General features: G+C 37.9%; 1 protein-coding gene across 4 annotated transcripts in view; it reads left to right on the forward strand.

The window, feature by feature from the left end:
- IFT122 (intraflagellar transport 122) overlaps positions 1-21,928 on the forward strand; it is a 49,252-nt gene that overhangs the window by 15,929 nt on the left and 11,395 nt on the right. For all 4 annotated transcript variants that reach the window (XR_008445613.1, XM_054034001.1, XM_054034002.1 and 1 more), the window contains 10 exons: positions 57-259; positions 756-893; positions 2,987-3,151; positions 4,039-4,236; positions 5,588-5,728; positions 8,398-8,451; positions 12,037-12,198; positions 15,169-15,335; positions 16,262-16,433; positions 20,582-20,684. Coding sequence is in view for 3 of the 4 variants with exons in the window: in XM_054034001.1 (XP_053889976.1) it covers positions 57-259; positions 756-893; positions 2,987-3,151; positions 4,039-4,236; positions 5,588-5,728; positions 8,398-8,451; positions 12,037-12,198; positions 15,169-15,335; positions 16,262-16,433; positions 20,582-20,684 (1,503 nt within the window). In the remaining variant the exon portion in view is untranslated. The remainder of the gene's footprint in view (positions 1-56; positions 260-755; positions 894-2,986; positions 3,152-4,038; positions 4,237-5,587; positions 5,729-8,397; positions 8,452-12,036; positions 12,199-15,168; positions 15,336-16,261; positions 16,434-20,581; positions 20,685-21,928) is intronic.

Genomic DNA, 21,928 nt, shown 5'->3' on the forward strand with positions numbered 1-21,928 from the left:
ATTATTTCAGTTTCACCCTGCACCTTATTATGTTTTCTTATTTTCTTTCTTTTCAGTTAGAATAAAATGCAGAGAGCTTGTAAAGAAAATTGCAATCTACAAAAACAGGTTAGCAATCCAGCTGCCAGAGAAAATCCTGATTTATGAATTATATTCAGATGACTCCTCAGACATGCATTACCGTGTGAAGGAAAAGATAGCAAAGAAATTTGAATGCAACTTGCTGGTTGTATGTTCAGATCACATTATCTTATGCCAGGTACGTACTTGAAAGTTAAACATAGTCTTGATAAGTAAGAGAAGGGTACACATGTTTGAAAGGGATGGCAGAATAAGATTAACATACTGAAAAAACTGTAATGGATTATGCAATTATGCAATTGAATGTGTACTGTAATGTAATCTCAAACCAGTTAAACAGCTGCTGTGTCTCGTTTCACTGAGGGCTATGTTTTAGTGAAATTATCTCTGTATGTAGTTTGCGTATCTGTTTATAAAGTGCTGTGGGATCTTTTGGGATGAAAGGTGCTAGAAAAAGGGTTTTTGATATTCTGCTTGATACCATCAGAAATTTTTAAAAATATATTTTGTCTGCTAGATTGATGTGACATGTATCTCACAGTCTTTTGTTTTCTATGTACATATATGTAGACGGGCATATCTGGATAGATATGAACACATTTCACTAAAGTGACATGATTTTCTTTTTACCAGTATGTAGTTTATTGTACATCACAGAATTGTTTATTTTTTAGGAGAAAAGACTACAGTGCCTCTCATTTAATGGTGTTAAAGAGCGGGAGTGGCTGATGGAGTCTCTCATTCGTTACATTAAAGTAATTGGAGGCCCTTCAGGAAGAGAAGGCCTCTTAGTAGGTCTGAAGAATGGCCAGGTGATGCTTTATGACAGACTTACCTCTTTTTAAGTACAGAAATACATAGGGCTGACTACAGAAGCAGCGAAGACTTTTATAACCTGAATTCCATGGGCCCAGGCTGAGCCTAATCCTGAATCAAAAAAACTCATTTATTTGTATCTCTCGCCTGTGGGCTCACGTTCTTTCTTTTTAGCTGCTCACTTGTAGGTTACCCTGGAAGACAAAAACATTGCTCCCCATTGCCCATGCTTTATAGGTGGGCCTCAAGAGAAGTGTATATACAGAAAATGGCTCCCTACAATTCGCTGACAACCCCGCTACAGCTGATTCCCCCAATAAGAAATGGACCTTTGGCATTTGTCATATAGCTATTTTATGATGATCACTGTCAATCAGACAAGTTTGTGCGTAATTCTACATTGAAACCATATCCAATGCAGAGAATAATACAAAAGATATTTGTATATAAAGGTGCTTAGTTTCTTTGTAAATTAAGCATACATTTAATACTTCCTTGCAGAGTACCCATTTGATGGGTTTCCACTTAATGCAGTAGAAAATCAATGGGATAGCCATGTGACCATGCAATGGTAAAATTGCCTGGCAGATGGCATTGTGACTTAAGAGCTTTCCTGAAGAGTAGTTAGTAGCTGTTATTGGGCCTCAGGGCCAGCAGAAGAATATGAGAGTGGTAAATATTGGTGTCCCACTATTTATCTGTTTAATGGGATCCCCTATCACACTTTTGAAAGTCAATGAACTTCCATCAGTCTTAATATTTTGTTTTAAAATAATGATTATATTTAAAAGAAATGGAGCAGTATAAGTAGCATATTTGGCTTTAGTTTGCTTACAAACCACACATGAAGTTATCCAAAGCCTTATATTACCAAAACTTTACATCCCACCTTCTGAATACCAGATTTATGGAAGAAGTGAGAATCTGGCAGAAACTGATACAGTAAAAATGTTATCATCATCTATTGAAGGCTGTTCAGTAGTTTAATTGCCCAAAATATACTATTATATTGTCACTGAGGCTATGCTTTTTTTCATGGAGGTTGCGGAAGTCATGGATTCCGTGACTTCCGCAAAGTCTGTGAATTCACCCCTGGCGGCCGGGAGCTGCAGGGTTCCTCTGCTGCCCACAGCGGCCAGGAGCTGCGGGGTACTCCCACCACCCAGTGGGGATACCCCACAGCTCCCTGCCACCATGGGTGGCAGGGGCCCCCTGGAGCTCTGAGCTACTGCAGGTGGCAGGGGTACCCTGGAGCTCCCAGCCATCCCGGGCAGTGGGGGGGCCCCCCACAGCTCCTGGATGCTGCTGGCGGCAGGGAGACCCCAGAGCTCGAGGGGGGACCCTGGAAATCGTGGGCAGTGGGGGGACCCTGGAGCTGCCCAGTCTGTGCAGGCAGTGTGGAGACCCCGCAGCTGAGCTCCCCATTTTATCATGGATATTTTTAGTAAAAGTCTTTGACAGGTCACGAGCTTCTGTTAATTTTTCTGTATTGCCGTGACCTGTCCGTGACTTTTACTAAAAATGTGACAAAATCTTAGCCTTAATTATCATTAGCGAATGTTTATATAGTACTATATGTGTCCTAATGTTAGTAAATTACAGTTATAAAAAATTGAATAATACCATATGTGAGTTAGTTAATGGGGAAACTGGTATCCAAACTGTAGACTGTCATACAACACAAATGACAGTTTCTTTGTAGTTCTGGAGTTACATACAGCATAGAGGCTACAAAGAGGGTGCAGCACAGCAAGTATTTAAATATTTAGGTTGTTGCCCTACATAGTCTTTGTTCTATTTATATTTATGCTCATCACCATAGTATAAGTGCATTAATGTAACTTTTACAAGTAGGTTGTCGCATATATTTTGTTTACATTAGCTTGCAAGCTAGCACACTGTAAAGAAGCAAGAGTATAAGCCTTTGAAAGCATTTTCAAGCTGCTTTAGTTCTTAGATATACTTATTTCTTCTTCATAATATGTAATCACAGTTCTGTTTTCAACAGCAGAGTTAATATCCCCTGTTCTATTGCTAATTTTGGTAACTGCAACTTTGACTGACTAACTTTGACTTCAAATATGTCCAGATTCTGAAGATATTTGTGGACAATCTTTTTGCAATTGTCCTGTTGAAGCAATCCACAGCTGTGCGCTGTCTGGATATGAGTGCATCCCGAAACAAGTTGGCAGTAGTAGATGAAAATGACACCTGCCTAGTATATGATATTCATACCAAAGAGCTGCTGTTCCAGGTAAGAAATCAAAACCTTTAAATGTTTGTAAAAAAGAGAGAAACTTCCTAGGGATTCAGAATATGATTTTTTGTTTCTTACATGTAGATAACATCCATAATAATTTATACAAATATAAATAGATCAACTGTGGAATGTTGTAGATATTAATACATTATGCTCCCTACAGAGAGTGTTGTCTGGTGGGAAGGGAGTGGGAGCCAGGAGATGTGTGTTTTTTACTCACCTCATCCATGCACTTGCTGTGTGATCTTTAGCAAGTCACTTGGGTCCATGTAATGTTCCCTTTGAATTATTGAAGTCAGTGGGGGGTCTTGCTGTTGATTTCAGTGGGAGCAGGATTAGACCCTAAATCACTTTGTGCCTCAGTTTTGCGTAATATAAAGGGATTATAATACTTCCCTCCTAGGGAAATTAACATAGTCCCTCTATGAGGCTTAATCCATTAATGTTAGTAAAGTATTTTCAGGTAGATCCTTGGATAGAAAGCATGAAGTATTATTAAGATAGGACCTATAAGATTCTTTTTATGCCAGAAAGCAGAACTAAAGATTAAATGATTCTGAGAGCTAGGAACCAGTGTCCATTTGTGGAAGGATTTTAATTTAATGTACGAGTAAAGGTGATGAGCAAGATAAATAAGAAACATATTAGACAAAATTATTGCAATTTAATAAGCATAAAGCAAGTGCTGTGAAAATGTGGCAATATTTATAACTTTTAAGTACCAGTATATTCCTAAACATAAAGAATTAGTGTAAAAAATACATACATTTATACAGGTTATAACATAATCAGTTGTCTAGCTGAAGGCCATGTATTGCTTAGGGGAAAAGATCTAATTTTGTTGCACGGTAATTTAATCACCCATATAATATGCTCATTAGGAACCCAATGCTAATAGCGTGGCTTGGAATACACAGTGTGAGGATATGCTTTGCTTTTCCGGCGGGGGTTACCTCAACATCAAAGCTAGTAACTTTCCTGTCCATCAGCAAAAACTTCAAGGCTTTGTTGTGGGATACAATGGCTCCAAGATTTTCTGTCTTCATGTTTTTTCTATGTCAGCTGTTGAAGTTCCTCAGGTAATTTTTAATCTAATTAACCCATGTTTTGTGTTTTCTGAACAATATGGTTTAAAAAAATGAAAGAATGTTTCTGAAACTTGTCTGCTTCATATTATCAGAATTAATGTAATCTAAACTCCTAGTGTATTCAGATCTGTCAACACTGTCTAGTTCCTTTTGTGTGAGCTGTGCAAAATTTAAAACTGTTGGACTCATTAACTTTAAGTGTCTGAGTTTTTCCTTCTCTTTTGCTGAAGTGCGCTCTCGTATTATCATAGTTGTCCCCCCATTTTGTTTACAAATCCATTAAATTTAAAAGTACTGAACCACAATGACAATGTGGTTCTGTACAAACTTATTTTGCCTACAGTTTCTGCACATCTTTCCCCCCCATGCGCGCGCGCATACACACACACACACACACACACACACACACTTTTTTCATGTTATTTTTCAAATGTCCATGTTCTACCCATGCCATGTACCCTCTTATTAATGACCTGCTGTTGCTCCTTTTGGATATGTTTAGGCAATATTTAAGTGGTATAAAATGTTCTAAGCTGTAGGTATACCCAGTTTGTAATGTACACCTCAACCCCGATATAACGCAACCCGGATATAACACAAATTCAGATATAATGCAGTAAAGCAGTGCTCCGGGGGGGCTGCACACTCTGGCGGATCAAAGCAAGTTCGATATAACACGGTAAGATTTTTTTGGCTCCCGAGGACAGCGTTATATCGGGATAGAGGTGTATTTGTAGATTCTGTGCCAGTCAGATGAGTGATTCTTCATGCATTATGGGAAGGACCACAAACAATGGAAGTAATATAGTTAGTGGGGTATAACTGATTTGTCCGTGGACACTAGAAATGCAGTCTGCTTTTTTCATGTTTTCATCTACTTAACAATGGTTTAAAAATGAACACCAAAACCAAAAAATGGGAGAATCAGTGTAAGCACTGGACATTATTCTGCATTTCTTGTGTTCCCAAAACTGTCATCAGCATCATTTGGAGTTGTGGATGAGTAAGGAATGCACTACATCAATACTTGTACTGAATTGGTAGGATCTCAGACCCTAGCAAACAGTGCCCTCAGGACAAAAGGGTTTGGAATTCAATTATCCTATTCTGTATTGTACTTATGTTGAAGAGGGATGACTGAATTCACAGAATAAATTACTGTATTGTCAAAACTATCATTATACCTTGCACACTCTTGTTTATAATTCAGAAAGTAGATTGGTTACATAGTGGGTTTGTAACTGTTGGGGTTGGAAAATGAGCAGATTTATCCACTAAATACATTCACTAATATATCTCAATATTTTGCTTTTGATAAATGTTTCCTAATGGAAATCCTCAGTCTGCTCCTATGTATCAATACCTGGAACGGAAAATGTTCAAAGAAGCCTATCAGATTGCTTGTTTAGGAGTAACTGACACTGACTGGAAAGAGCTGGCTATGGAGGCCTTAGAAGGTCTAGAGTTTGAAACTGCTAAAAAGGTAAAGCATTTATTTATTTGTGCAACAGGAATTTTGAAATTTCGAATTAACCCATGATTGAAGTGAAAAGTGGTATACTTACATTGTAACCTCTTCATATTTAACCTTTCTATTATATCACCAGGAGCTGTGGTTCATGTATCTAACATACTTTTTCTATTTTTTTTTAAAATGAAGTATCAGCTCAAGATCTTATGCACATTATGAAAGCCAAACTATGATGCTTCATTTTTCTTCTTGTCAAAAACATGTAGAATATCTAATGCCTACACCAGGGGTAGGCAACCTATGGCACGCGTGCCACCTATGGCACGCGTGCTGATTTTCAGTGGCACTCACACTGCCCAGGTTCTGGCCTCCGGTTCGAGGGGCTCTGCATTTTAATTTAATTTTAAATTATAGAATATCAGGGTTAGAAGGGACCACCGGACGTCATCTAGTCCAACCCCCTGCTCAAAGCAGGACCAATGAGGAAATGAAGCTTCTTAAACATTTTAAAAACTTTATTTACTTTACATAGAACAATTGTTTAGTTATATATTATAGACTTATAGAAAGAGACCTTCTAAAAACGTTAAAATGTATTACTGGCACGTGAATCCTTAAATTAGAGTGAATAAATGAAGACTCGGCACACCACTTCTGAGGTTGCCGACCCCTGGCCTACACTAAAGAGAAATTTATTTTATATTTTTGGCTATTTGAACTCATAAAGAAAAACTTGAAAAAAAATTCCATTTCAACTCTAGAAATGAGTTTAATAAATAAATTAGGATACAGTATTTCAACAAGAAGAATCAGGAATTAGTGCTGTATTACATGTATTGTTCACTAGGTGGCAGCAAAGAATCATTTAGCTGAAATGTATCTGTTGTCTCCTAGTTTTTGTCCTGTAATACTCTGTTGCTAATATTCCTATTCTTTTGTCTCCCTCCTGTTTAGAGCATGGCACTTTGAAAGTGGAGACTGTACTTTCTTTATGTTGGTTCATCACTCAGTTCTTTGCAGATAGAAAATATGTGGCAATGCCACACTTTCTGCCTGCTAGAGTAGCCCTGTTTGGGAATGGCCTCTGGAATGGGAGATGCTGGAGTACATGTTTTCCATGGAGTAAAGTCTTTGTACCACCATCTGTGAAACAAAAAGGTCAAAAGAAATATAGTGCCATCAATATCATATGAAACACAAAATTATTTTAAAAATACACTGGAAGTGGGCATATAATCAGAGGCATCCTTTACGTAATGACACAAGATTTCATAGGAAGCTAAACGTTTTTATTTTTCATTTTCTCATAAATGGAGGCATTGGACTATACTTTTTCTGTGCAACTTTATAGATTATTTTATGCAAATAGTTCTTAAAATGAAGACGTTTTCAGTACCGCCGTGGAAGGTGAGTACTGTCATCTTCTTAGGGCATGTCTACACTTACCTCCAGACCGATGAATTCAGCAGGGGTCGATTATGGCGTCTAGTGAAGACGCGATAAATCGACCGCTGAGCGCTCTCCCTTCGACTCCAGTACTCCACCGGAGCGAAAGGCGCAGGCGGAGTCGACGGGGGAGCATCAGCAGTCGACTTACTGCAGTGAAGACACCACGATAAATAGATCTAAGTGCATCGACTTCAGCTACATTATTCACATAGCTGATGTTGCATAACTTAGATCGATTCCTCCCTTCCCTTCCTCTCTCCCCCTCCCCCACCCCGAGTGTAGACCAGGCCTCTGAATTAGAGCTGATTAACCTGAACAAAAGCAGCTTCTAGAAAATTTGACATTAAAGACTCATTCTTCCTCATCTGATCTTGGGTAAGCAGAATATGTATTCCTCCTAAGCATTTAATTGGCTAGAGGTCTGGAACATCCCAGTGTCTGAAGAGTTTAATTTCTGGGTTTTATTGTATGTCAAAAGTAAGTGCTAAACTGCTGTAACCAGAGGCGAGTTTGCCACTTGGCGACTTTTGTTTGCATATTTATCTTAATTGGCAAAGGATATTACACTGTGTCACAGTACTTTTATCTTATCCTGTTAGTCTCTAAGGTGCCACAAGTACTCCTGTTCTTCTTTTTAACTTTCTTTTCTCTCTGTATTGTAATATGTTTGTTCTACTTTCATACTGAATTTTCAGAATGATCCAATAAATTGTCTTTGCTATAAAAACTTTAAGCATATGTAGAATACTTGATCAACATTGTCACTTACTTGTGTTCTGCCTTGTAGCATATGAGCAGAGCAGTTTTCCTTATTTTGCTTAAAAGTGTGCCATGCTTAACTATGGAAGTGAAAAGTCCTAAAATAGCCAGAATAAAACTGTTCAACATTTTAGCTGGTGGTTTGTGTCCCTTCAGGGGACTGACCTGCATATGCCTGCTGGCCTCCTTCTGTGCTCTTTCTTTTAAATAATAAACGGTTGGATAGTACCCTGTTGTTGTTTATTGTGGTGCCCAGGGTCCCCAATCATGGTCAGAGCTCCATTGGGTTAGGCACTAAAACAAACAGAAAGTAAGACATGTTTTCAGTCTCCCCAATATACACAAATATAAATATATTGTTTGGTTGTCTATCCTGATGTTATTTCCACAACTTGATTTATATATAACACAAAATCAGTAAACTTGCTGGCCAATAAAGTGGCTACTTTTTTCTTTTCTTTTTCCTTTAACAGGCATTTACCAGAGTACGAGATCTTCGGTATCTAGAACTGATCAGCAGCATTGAGGTAAAACAAAGAATGTTAAATATAATATAAAATATAAAAACATAAATTAAGCTTAAGTAAGCTACTTTTGGAAAGATTTTCTGTACAATCAGTATTCCTGATTATTAAAGGAATGATGGATGTATGAAAAGTGAAAAATGCTGACTTAAGGTGTTAAGTCAAATTCCCAACCATATGACTGAAACTTGTTGAAAAAAATATGAAGAGGAAAGTGAACTATATGAGAATATTGAAAACTTCTTAAGAAAAATCAGAGAAAGCTTCTATATCCAATTAATAACTGGTATACTACTATAGACTGTTGCAGCACTGTTCAAGGCACTTTACAAGCATGAGTTAATTAAACCTTACACCACCTGCTGGAGGAGGGTAATTATTATTCTCTCTCTTTTGCAGATGGGAAAACTGGCATAGAGAGGTAAAATGACTTGCTCAAGGTCACATGACATGTCAGTGATGACTGGAAATAGAATTTAGGATTCCTGACTTCCATGCTGTGCTCAACCATTAGGCCATATTTGTCCCCCTACTACTTGATAGAATTCAGTTGTACGATAACTATGTATATAGGCATACATAAAAGAATCTCTGCACTATTCTGACCTTCCTCTTGGATATTATGATGATACAAAGTGTACAGGTCTACAGTGAAATGACATAAAGGGAATTTCTCATGCAAATATTAATTGAGGTGCATGCCCCTTGTAGAAGAATATAATCCCCTTCTTCCAGCATTGCAGAGCTGTCCTTTTTCTGTCAGAGTGCCAGGTAAACGTTTATCACAATCCCCATGATTGGCATACAGGATGAAGTGCTGCACTCGGAACCCTAATTTTTTCCGAATCCATGGGAGAAGTGGAAACACTTTCTGGCCACCTCCATCCTCTTTCCTTTCTATAGATGCTGTTCCTGATCCTATCCAGAGTATTGCAGCATTGCAGTTTGTATTTATTTGATTAGCAATCTCTCCCTTTTAAATAAACATAGGCTTACCTTTTAGTCTCCTTGACATAGTTCCTTCATAGAAATAGTTCTGGTATGCTGCATCACTGCTTACTCTTGCTTGTAGTTTATGGGGACTCCATTACAGGTTAGTAAGGGGGTAACTGAGCGCATTAATTGCATTAATATGAAGCATTCCTCACACCAATGACACATTCCTCTGTCTGACTGGGGACATTAGGTAATGCAAGTGCCAAACTCTAAACCTGGCAAGCTCGTTGAAGATTCTGAAGGATCTGAATTCCAAAAGACTTAATGTGTAAAAACTCCTTTGATTGATTATTCCTTTAACCCAAATTGTATAAACGAAACTTTCAACACCAGTCAAATAAATATCAGCACAGTTAATAACTGTGATCTTTAAAGATGTTGGTTGTATCTGCTTTGGCAGTGCTGGATTGAATTTATACAACAGGATGAAGGATTTTGCCCCCTATAATGTAGCTTATTACGGAAGTCATGTTCTTATGTTATACAAAACAGACTAATATACATTTCCAGGGGCTAAATCCTCAGCAGAAGTAAATTGGCTTAGCTCCATTGAAGTCAGTGGAGGCCAGATCCCCAGCTGAGTGTCTGGATTATAATTTTATAAATCTAGATGCCCACACCCTAAATTTTCAGAGCGGTATAAATTTGCCACACAACTTGTATTATGTGAAACGTATATTACAGAATGCAGCTTAATTCTGTTCAAAATTTGGGGACATAGGTATTAACTAATTGTTTTATGTAAAAAGTAGGGATGCTTTAACTTGAATTGGCATGATTTAAAAAAAAAAAAATGAGTCCAGGTGAATGGATAAAGAGAAATGGACAAAATAGAAAACTACATACCTTTTCTTGGACCCATAAAATATTCTGAAAGCCGTTTAAGGGAATTGCATTAACTATGTTATGACTTCCAATTAAAGGATCACAATTTGATTCAATATCTAGTATATCCATACAGCCTGTTTTTGGAAATACTGTACTGAGGTACAGTTTCATCACTGTAACGGGATTTATCCATATAGTGTGCATTAAGGAAATTGTGTGAATAAAGTCTTGTGCACTGCACTGAAAATTGCCCTCACTAAATGCAGTGTATCTTACATGTGACTCCATGAGCATAGGGAGAGGCAATTTGCCAAGGATAAAAGGTTTATAAGTGGAGCATTTGTTTTAAATGACCTAAATACACGTAAATCCCCCTGTCTGTCTCTGCAGAAATGAGAGATTAAAATAAAACTTTGAAGAGTTAAAGATAACCAAGGTGTTCTGGCCAACCTTTCTTCTCAATTAAAATAACTTTTTTGAATGGTGAAACTTATGTTCAATGTTGCTATGGTCAATGTTTTTAAAGGCAGTTGAGATACCTAGAGTAGGTATCATAAATTGTAGATGTTATTTGTATTCTAGTAGTGTACACCCAGCCATTCACCCACCCACCTAACTACCTAACCCCCAACGCTTATGATCCGTAGTATACAAACCAGTTTTTTTGTCTGGTAGCTGGACACATGTTTCATGATAGGAGGCAATCAATTATAACAACTCTCATCTCTCAGCTTGAATCTGTTTCATTGGATAGATTTGTGGTTAAATTTATATTTGTTCAAACTGTTGGAGGGTTTTTTTTTTTATTTTAGATTACACTGTGCGTTGACTTTGAAATTCTTAGTTGAAATTTTCTTCTCTTTGTCTCTTAGGTAATAGGATTTCAACCAGCTTGTATGTTATGCTCAATGCCATGTAACAATTAAATGTGCTGGGGTAGGCCTGATGCAAAGCATGAAGTATTTAATTTTTTTTTAGATTGTCATTTTTATGGTACTCGCTATGGTAATCCACTAGCAATAAGAAAGTGAGCCTTAATTTTAAGGAATAGAAAATACTACTTTTTTAGTGTTTCCAATTGTAATACTTGATGATCAAATATTGAATATATTCTAAAATGTAAGCAGACAGTTATTGACCTCCAGAAATTTCTTCATGGTTTTGTATGGATTTAAACATATGCTTAAATACTTTGCTGAATTGACATTTTAATTGGCTGGACAGTATATCCAGCTGTTTCCAAAGTTATTGAACATATCTGTGTCTGGTAATGGGCTTTTATGCATGATGGGCACACTGTATTACTGAGCATTCCTGATGCACTGGCAGGTTGTCATACTTTGTGAGTCTGTTTATGACCTACAGTACTATTGTTTGTTCATTGTTGTGCCTTTTCTGAGCATATATTGCTAGTTTGGCCAGATTTTGTTTTGAGTTGATTTAGTAAATTTCCACTAGAGAAAATGGCGGATTCTATCAAATACTCATTTAAAAAAAAAAAAAGATAGCAGAATTTTGAACTTCCATATGAAATCTGTAAAAATTAGTTTCCATCATGTTTTATCCTTCCATTTTATTTTGTTTGTCTTTAATTTTAACTGTTAATTGTAAAGAATTTCTACCAGAAATCTAGGTGAGACTCAATTACTGTATCTTATTAATAGTTAAACTATTAGGCTGACTATTTTAACTTTTCAGTGGCTGTTTCCAACCTGTGTCCTGCCTGTAGCTATCTAGAATATTTCCTGTCCTAATTTTTTCCAGGAGAGGAAGAAGCGTGGAGAGAGTAACAATGAGCTATTTCTAGCAGATGTTTATGCCTACCAGGGAAAATTCCATGAGGCAGCTAAACTGTACAGAAGGAGTGGACATGAGAGCCTCGCTCTTGATATGTACACTGATTTACGCATGTTTGATTATGCAAAGGTAATTAATGTTTTCAACTGAGTATTTAAATACAGAAATATTAATGTAATGCTAATGCAACTATAAATGTTTACAAAGTATGGTTCTACTCTAAAAAGCATTGTGTAGAAACTTAAGTGTGGGGGTCCATGTTTATTGCCACAGATCAAATTTGTTTGGTTTACAAGTGAAAAAGATGGGCCTCTCCTTTATAAAAACTCTGTACATCATGACCCCTTTCTAAAATGGAATCTGCAGATGCAGCAGTGCTGTGTTCTGTATTTTCTCCAATATGCTGCCATGAAGCTGTTTTAGCTTTTTCAGTGGGTGATTTTGTCACATCCCCTGGATGTTACCATGGGTGGGTTTTTTCCCCATTTGATTGGATGGAATGTTAAATAGAAAATTATGTAGTTAAGGCCTAGAGTTAATTTTTATATCTCTTGCCTTCATTCATGTTACTTTACTGGAAAGAGCCCTTTATCCTTAGTTTTCTCCTTTTAAGAGTAATCGATTGTTACATGGAGAAATTAATGAATCTACATGTCACAAATCCACCTTTGTACTTTACTTTAAGAAATTCTTTTAAATCTTTTTTTTCCTTTCAGTTTGATCTTGAGTTAAAGTGTAGCTCTTATGGTTGTTTTTCTCTAACATGTTTTGCAAAGGGCACAGTGTACTAATCTAGTTCATCTTTGTTTACCCAAAAATTTGCTTTCCAAGATTAAATCTGTTTTTTGCATTTTTTTTAATTGCATTCCCATACAGAAATAAATTGTGCAATTTGAAAGAAGTGGCATTTTTATGTGGTGATAAGAAAGCACTATTAGGCTTTCAAGTTTTATGTAGTATTTTCTTATCAAATCCCTGAGAATGAGTACACTGTTTAGTCTCATGCGTCACTCATCACAGCCTCATTCTATACACCACAGGACAAAGACTTTACTATGACACACACACAAACTATATGAAGCTCATGGAAAAAAAATTTCTCTGTAACAGGTTGTGGAGTATGCACTAAAAACTGTGTAGGGCTTTGCTCATGAAAGTCTGACTCACTGTTTTCGGCTGCAGAGTTTTGGCTCTTCAGAAACATACATCTAATTTCCCATCACTGCTCCTATGAATCTTTTTGATTCTTGGCAATAATCATGGCCACTTAACTAGTATAGAGTAAAAAGTCTTGTCTCTCCTATCAAGAGTAATTCCACGTAGAGGAAAATAAATGTACTTAACAGCATATGAAGAAAGCCCATAGTTGATGGTACAAAGACGAGGGCTCTGAATGGAGAACTTCCTTGCTTGCCAGTTATCCATCCATGGAAATGTGATTTGTATGCCTACCATCATTAAGCATTTGTAGGGTCTGGCTCCTTATGACTGAAAATGATCACTGATTGGCTACAGCTAGAAAACCAGTACTATGGGCGGAGTTCTTTTGAAAATGTGGCTGTGGGCATTTCATTGGAATGTCAGATCACAAATTACTGAAAATTCACAAATAATTAACTGCAGCTCAGGAAACTGAACTTTATGTTTCTAATATATTTCAGTGATCTGAGCTAGAACTCAAATTACACCAGACAAAATATTGTTTCACTCATTTCTGTGCTTTGGCTTTTTAATGTTCAAACAAGATCAAGTGATCTTTGTAGCTCTTATCTTCAGCAGAATTGTGGGTGCATCTTAAGCAGAATCAATTTGTGCAAAATCTTACTAGCCTATGTTCCGCATGCAAAGATGATATATAAAAATCATAATTCTGCCCCTTTTGGGTGGCTTGCTCAGGCAAGATACTCGGTTGGTCTTCTGACTCTGGTAAAGTTCTCCTTTGGTGGTTCAGATTTTCCATTACCTCAGGATCTGCCAGAGAATTGTTTTTTCTTTTCTCCCCCTTCCTTGCCCACTTACATGCTCCTAATTTTTTTACATCTCAAGTGATATTCATGATTACTAGAGGGCTGTTGTAATATACAGTAGCCTATTTTGTTAACAGCCAGAAGTTGCCTTGATCTGACTTGCAATGTTCAGGTATGCTTTATCTGGCACATTAATTTCAACGAATGTTGTTGTAAAGGGTCCTGGTGCCTGGGCTTTATTCCCAGCAGAGGAGATTCATCAATCAATCATAAGTATTTCTAGAGTGGTCATCATCGTAGTATCTATGTGTAGTATCTAGAGATGGCATTTGCATTATTATGTAAGAGATTCAACTAGACAAGTATTTCAGAGTCCCAACTAATTTATGAGCAGTTGAAATGCTGTCCTTGTAAAAGGTCATCATTAAAATATCATATCATCATATGTCATTGCAAGATTATCAATTATCTTTGTTGAAGAGAAGATTCCAACCTCTGATGGTCTTGTGACTAGTCATCCCGAGGCTAAGCACCTGTGATTAAGATGATGTGCCATTACTAATCCAACAAGGAACTGGATTTATTTTCAGAATTAAAGTATGCCTTCATGGCCAGCAAAGGAGACTTTGGATTTGACCTGACTGAACTGTTTTGAGAGCAATACTACTACTTTTTGAGTCTCTCCTGCAGGTTCCTGGAGAACAGGCAAAAATCAAATTTTACGTCCCCTTCAGTGGGGAAAGGTCAGTCAGCAGAGTGAGAGAACTTTCCATGAAAGCAAATGGATGTATATACATTACCTCTGAACAGAGGCACAGTTCTATATAATCCTTCCTTTGATCTTCCCAGGGTGTCCCATCTTCTCTGATTTGAATCTGATTGGGACTAGAGATGTATCTTCACTTGTTTTATACAATCTCAAGTGCATTAGTTAATGATTAATCATTCCTGCCTTCAGATATGTGCTTGGTGCTCTGTGTACTGTGAGTTTTAGCTGAGGAGGCAAAGTTGTGTTAAATTTTGTTTTTCCACACTAAGTTATTTTTGCTTAACATGCTTTAAAATTAGGACCATGACACAGTGTTTGCTACAGAAAGCTTAATCCAGAATGTTATCTGTTGCACTTCCTTAGGATTTCCTTGGGTCTGGAGATCCCAAAGACACTAAGATGCTCATCACAAAACAAGCAGACTGGGCCAAGAATATCAATGAACCAAAAGCAGCAGTGGAGATGTACATTTCTGCAGGCGAGCACATGAAGGCCATAGAAATCAGTGGAGACCATGGCTGGGTTGATATGTATGTTTTAGCTCTGTCTCAGAGATACAGATCACAGTGTCTAATGTGAAGTTTAATGCATTCTGCAGAACCTTAAAGAAAAAGAAATCTTACTAGCTTTGCTCCCTTTTTGGCTTACATATGTTGACTGCAGTATAGCATCACCTATCCTATAGTTACAGTAGATGAACTTTCATTATGTTAGAAAAGTTATTTGGGTTTAGAGGGCAAGTACATGGATACATTACAAAATGAGTGGATAAAACAGTGCAGGGATATGCAAGGGTTTATCTGTGAGATGAGAATGTTCCCAAAATGTGCACATCCTGGGTCTCTTCAGAATAACCTTCACAGTAGCACACAACTACTCATGTGAACTTGCCTCTTTCTTTTATTTTAAACTATGAAGGGATAATAATCTAGGACTCAGAACTCCTGGGGCAAAATCCTGTCTCCTTTCGAAGTCAGTGGCAAAAATCCCATTGACTTCAGTGGGGCCAGGATTTCACCCCTGGGTTCTAGTCCTAGCTCTGCTGCTGACTTGCTTTGTGATCTTGTACAAGTCACTTAACCTTCCTGTTTCTCTGTTTATCCATCTGTAAAATGGGGGTAATATTGATTGGATACTGCTTTGGATGTTGGGTGAGGTTTGTATAGGACCTGGTTCTACCACCCCTATTCATGACTCTGTGATGGAGTAGTCTAGTCCAATTGAAGTCACTACTCACAGGAGTAAGGAATTACACACTGTTTCAGGAACTGGTCTTGTGTTCGCAAAGCCTTTTGAACACCCATTGAATGTTTCCCAATAAGTTCATAGTATAATGTCATCAATATAGTAACTTTTAAATGATAACCTATTAATATTTCCATTTTTTCAATGTAATAAGTATGAAGAGAGAAAAATGCTGCTACTAAAGTAACTGCATTTCTTTTGCTGTCTCTAGGTTAATTGATATAGCTCGGAAGCTTGATAAAGCTGAGCGTGAACCTTTGTCAAAATGTGCCTACTATTTTAAAAGACTTGACAACCATGGTTATGCAGCAGAAACCTACATGAAGATAGGTGACCTAAAGGCCCTGGTACATCTCCATGTGGAAACTCAGCGTTGGGAAGAAGTAAGAATACCCTGATATCCAAACTTAGATGTTTAGAATTCCTATTTCGTATTGCCTCTGAATGCATCTGGTCTTAAAGGTTTATATACAGCTTACTCAGTATTTTGGTAAGCTACATTGTAAAATACACTAATGTGGTATTTTTAAGAGAGTGAGCTATGAAAACATTACAGTTTCATACATCATTAGCTACAGGGTTTCCTTCCACTCTTTTTTAAGTCTTTCATAATCTAAATAAGCACAGTTAAAAAAATCTCACTTTAAAATAATTCTTCACTAGTGTTTCAGTAATGAAAATTGTGTGGTGGTTAGAGCACAGGAGAAGGAATTGGGACACTGGACAAGGAGTTGGGACACTGGGTTCTTTTCCATGCTCTTCCACAGACTTTCTACCTGATCTTGAGCAAATCACTTGGACCTAGCTTATCAGACGTGGTCCCTATTTCTGGGTGTCCTGGTTGAGATTCTTTTGGCCTGATTTTCAGAGCTGTTGAGTACCCACTGCTACCTTTGGCTTCAGCTGGAGTTGTGGGGGCTCAGTGCCTTTGAAAATCAGGCTATAAGTATCAAGATGGGCACCAAAAATTATTCACCAATCTTGAAAATGTAGGGCTTAAATCCTTTGTGCTTCACTCTTTTTTTTGTCTGTAAAATCAGGATGAGACTAATACTTCACTACTGATAAGGGTCTCTGTGGGTATTTGACTAATATTTAAGCATAAATGTCTGTTTTGTAAATGTGATACGCTCTACATGACACAAAATTGTGAGACAAATGCATGGCAGGTCAAGAAGAATAATGAAATCTTTAACATGAGAACATCAGAATGGCCATACTGGGACAGACCAGTGGTCCAGCTAGCCCAGTATCCTGTATTCTGACAGTGGCCAGTGCCAGGTGCTTCAGAGGGAATGAACAGAACAGGGCAATTATCGAGTTATCCACCTCTGTCATCCAGTGCATGCTTCTGGCAGTCAGAAGCTTAGGGGCACCCAGAGCATGGGGTTGCATCCCTGTCCATCTCGGCTACTAGCCATTGATGGATCTATCTTCCATGAATGTATCTAATTCTTTTTTGAACCCAGTTATATTTTTGACCTTCCAACATCCCCTGGCAATGAGTTCCACAGGTTGACTGTGCGTTGCGTAAAGAAGTACTTCCTTGTGTTTTGTTTTTTAACTTGCCTATTAATTTCTTTGCCTATTATTCACTTTTTCCACACCATTCATGATTGTGTAGACCTCTGTCATATCCCCCCTTAGTCATCTCTTTTCTAAGATGAACAGTCCCAGTCTGTTTAAGCTCTCCGCATGTGGAAGCTGTTCCATATCCTTACTCGTTTTTGTTGCCCTTATCTGTCCTTTTTCCAATTCTAATATCTTTTATGAGATGGGGTGACCCATCCTGCATAAAGTATTCAAGGTTTGGCATGCCCTGGATTTATATAACAGCATTATGATATTTTCTGTCTTCTTATCTATTCCTTTCCTATTGGTTCCTCACATTGTTAGCTTTTTTTGACTGCTGCTGCACATTGAGCAGATGTTTTCAGAGAACCATCCACAATGACTCCAAGATCTCTTTCTTGAGTGGTAACACCTAATTCAGACCCTATAATTTTGTATGTATAGTTGGGATTATGTTTTCCAGTGTGCATTTCTTTGCACTTACCAACATTGAATTTCATCTGCCATTTTGGTGCCCAATTATGCAGTTTTGTGAGATCCCTTTGAATCTCTTCTCAGTCAGCTTTGGATTTAACTATCTTGAGTAATTTTGTATAATCTGCAAGCTTTACCAGCTCACTATTTACCCCCTTTTTCCAGATCATTTGAGTATGTTGAACAGCACTGGTCCCAGTACAGATCCCTAGGTGACCCTGCCATTTACCTCTCTTCATTGTGAAAACTGACCATTTAGTCCCACCCTTTGTTTCCTATCTTTTGACCAGTTACTAAAAGACCTTCCCTTTTATCTCATGACTGCTTACTTTGCTTGAGAGCCTTTGGCGAAGGACATTGTCAAAAGCTTTCAGAAAGTTCAAGTAAACTATATTCACTGGATTACCCTTGTCCACATGTTTGTTGAGCCCCTCAAAGAATTCTAAAAGATTGGTGAGGTATGATTTCCTTTTACAAAAGCTGTGTTGACTCTTCCCCAACATATTGTGTTCATCAGTGTGTCTGATAATTCTGTTCTTTACTGTAGTTTCAACCAATTTGCCTGGTACTGAAGTTAGGCTTACTGGCCAGTAATTGCCCGGTTTGCCTCTGGCATGTTTTTTAAAAATCAACGTTACGTTAGCTATCCTCCAGTCATTTGGTACAGAGGCTGTTTTAAGCAATAGGTTATGTACCACAGTTACAGTAGAACTTCAAAGATACAAACACTAGAGTTATGGACTGAGGGGTCAACCGGACACCATGTGAAACTGGAAGTAACGAATCAGGCAGCAGCCGAGACCCCCACCCCCCCCACCCCCAAAAAAAGTACTGTGCCTGTATTGCATCTTAAAGGTAGGCACATCTGGGCTGCCTGACCCCACCCCTACTCCACCACATGTGAGGGACACACATACACCAAGGAAGTGAAGATGCTGAGATTAGCCGGCAAAGCTGTCAGCCCCCACTGTCAGCCCAAGGCAACCTGAGCAGGAGCAGCACTGGGGTCTGTGCTGCTTTCCTGTAAGCCGGGGTGCTGGGGGGGAGAGGGGCGCTATTTTCAACACACACACACACACACACACCCCTGCTGGGAGGGGGACCTGCTATTTTCACCCCATCCCCTCTACCCTTGCCAGGAGGGGGACACAAACTTGCCCAGGCCAGGGAAGGAAGCTGCCTCGCTGCCCTGAGGTGCTACTTTCTGCAATTTCATATTTGAGTTCCTTCAGAAAACTTGGGTGAATACCATTTTGTCCTGATGACTTATTACTGTTTACTTTATCAGTTGTTTCAAAACCATCTTTATTGACACCTCAATCTGGGCCATTTCCTCAGATTTGTCAACTAAGAGGAGTGGCTCAGGTACGGGAATCTCTCATCCTCTGCGGTGAAGACCGATGCAAAGAATTCATTTAGCTTCTCCAAAATGACCTTGTCTTCTTTGAGTGCTCCTTTAACACTTAAATTTGGCCCCACTGATTGTTTGGCAGAGTTCCTGGTTCTGACATACTTACAAAAAAATTTTTGCTGTTAGTCTTGTGTCTTTTGCTAGTTGCTCTTCGGATTCTTTTTTGGTCTGCCTAATTAAACTTTCACACTTGACTTGGCAGAGTGTACGCTCTTGTCTATTTTCCTCAGTATGATTTGACTTCCAATTTTTAAAGGATGTCCTTTTTAACTTTCACAATGTGGATTTTTATTTTGGGCTGTGTTGTTTTAGTAATTTGAAAGTGCCATTTCAGTGAAATTTCCTGTGTATACTCTGGATCTGGTGAATTCAGACTTTCCTGATGGGGACTTTTGATCCTATAATCGGATTTATATTTAGGCAAAGCCCAGCTGACTTCATTAGGACAACACTTGGTTACAGGGGTCTGCCTACACATAAGCATTGCAGGATTGGGGGCTGTGGTTTGTACTGGCAGTCTTGGTTTTGGTTGTGAGTTTGTTTATTTTTAACATGAAGTTTATGCTGGATTTAGGTTGTTAGGTGCTTTTGAAAATTTTACGCTAAGAAATGTAGGCACTTAAATCCCATTGAAACACTCAGTGGGACTTAGACGCTTAAGTCACATAGGTGCTTTTGAAAATTTTATGCTTAGTCTGTGATTGTTCAGTGCACATGTCAATACTGCTTTTTTAGAAAATATATTCAATAAAAATAAATACATTGTATTGTGCTGTGAAACCCACTCCACCCCCTAACTAATTTATTGTTTTCAGGTTTTCCACAGTTTTCTGCAGTTCAGAAACTGGACTGTTACTAAGTATAGCTGCTTCTTCACAGATGTTGTATTTTAAAAGAAAGGCAATCATTAGTTTTGAGTTTCCTGGAGAAAACACTGGTTGGAATTTTCATACTTCTGTATAAATGATATTTGTATTGTAAATTTTATTTTAACTAAAGTATTTATCTCATGCAGTGTTCTGATCTACCTTAAACCATGCAATATTTTATTAATGAATTCATTCTGTATCTTAGGCCTTTTCTTTGAGTGAAAAGCATCCTGAATTTAAAGATGATGTCTATGTCCCTTATGCTCAGTGGCTGGCAGAGAATGATAGATTTGAAGAGGCCCAAAAAGGTAGGACTGTACATGACTTATATGCTGGTAGCATGCAAAAATGGGCTAAGCATTTTCCAAATGCGGAAGATGCAATCTCTGCCCTGGAGAACTGTCAATCTGTAGAACACAAACCATTTAAAGGGTGAGATAACTGGAGAATACATGTGTTCTTGCTGATCACAGGAGGTTATATTCTGGTTATCAGAGAGGTCTTATTTATTTGGTAAGGAAATATAACAAACTTAAAAGTAATAGCATCTATAAAAAAGGCTATAATTCTGGATTTTCTTTCCCACTCTGTGCTTGAGTATAGCAAGTGTTTTGAAAAGTGATCTCATACACTATATACCCTGTATTATTATCAATGTTTTCCTTTAAAGTGTCATCCAAAATGTACTGGACACTGAACAAATACCAAAAGAAGGGGTGAGCCTGGCCCTTATATTTAGGCAGTATGTAGTTCATACAAGATGGAGCATCAGCCTTGCTTATGAAATTCCTTGCTTCTTATGGGTTTCTATCATAAAATATTATCTGCATGTAGTATTTGTAAAATATACATTTACCAAATGGGAATTCAGGGCTGAACTTCAGTTTCTGCACAGGAGCCAATGTAAAGAAACCCTGTTAATAAATAATATATGCTGTGGTTTTTCTGCCTCTCAAGATTCTTTGATATTAGTGTTGAGCATTGTAAGAGTGCTGCCTTGAAATATTACCTTAGGTTATGTCTGTACTTTAGTGGCTACAGCAGCACACTTTCTACATCTACAGAAGAGGTTTTTCTATCAGTGTAGTTAATCCACCTCTCCGAAAGGTGGTAGCTAGTTTGATGGAAGGGGGGGGGGGTGTTAGGTTGACCTAACTACATCACAGAGGGTGTAAAATTTTTTACAGCCTGAACAGCTAGGTCGATCTAATTTTTAGGTGTAGACCAGGCCTTAGAAGATTTGAATTTTGACTTGATCCCACAGTGTTCAGTAGTTTCCCCTGTTCATAAATGTCTGGTCATCAGGATGATGATTTTCCTCTGTCCAAATTTTTTTTAAAAAGTAACTAGCCTCGCGCTACTTATGTACATGGTAGTTGTATTTCCTACATTGTGTCCTGACACAATACAAAAGCCACAAAGTACCTGCAGATATTTCTGTTTTCCATTAGTGTCACCACTTTCAAAAGTAGAAAAATACAAGTGTAGTCCTTTTCATCCTGTTCCAGCTTTGATGAATATCCTGTTATTAATTTTAAAAAAATTCAGTTAA

The sequence above is a fragment of the Malaclemys terrapin genome, chromosome 7 (genome assembly GCF_027887155.1).
Source record: "Malaclemys terrapin pileata isolate rMalTer1 chromosome 7, rMalTer1.hap1, whole genome shotgun sequence".
Taxonomy (NCBI): Eukaryota; Metazoa; Chordata; order Testudines; family Emydidae; genus Malaclemys; species Malaclemys terrapin.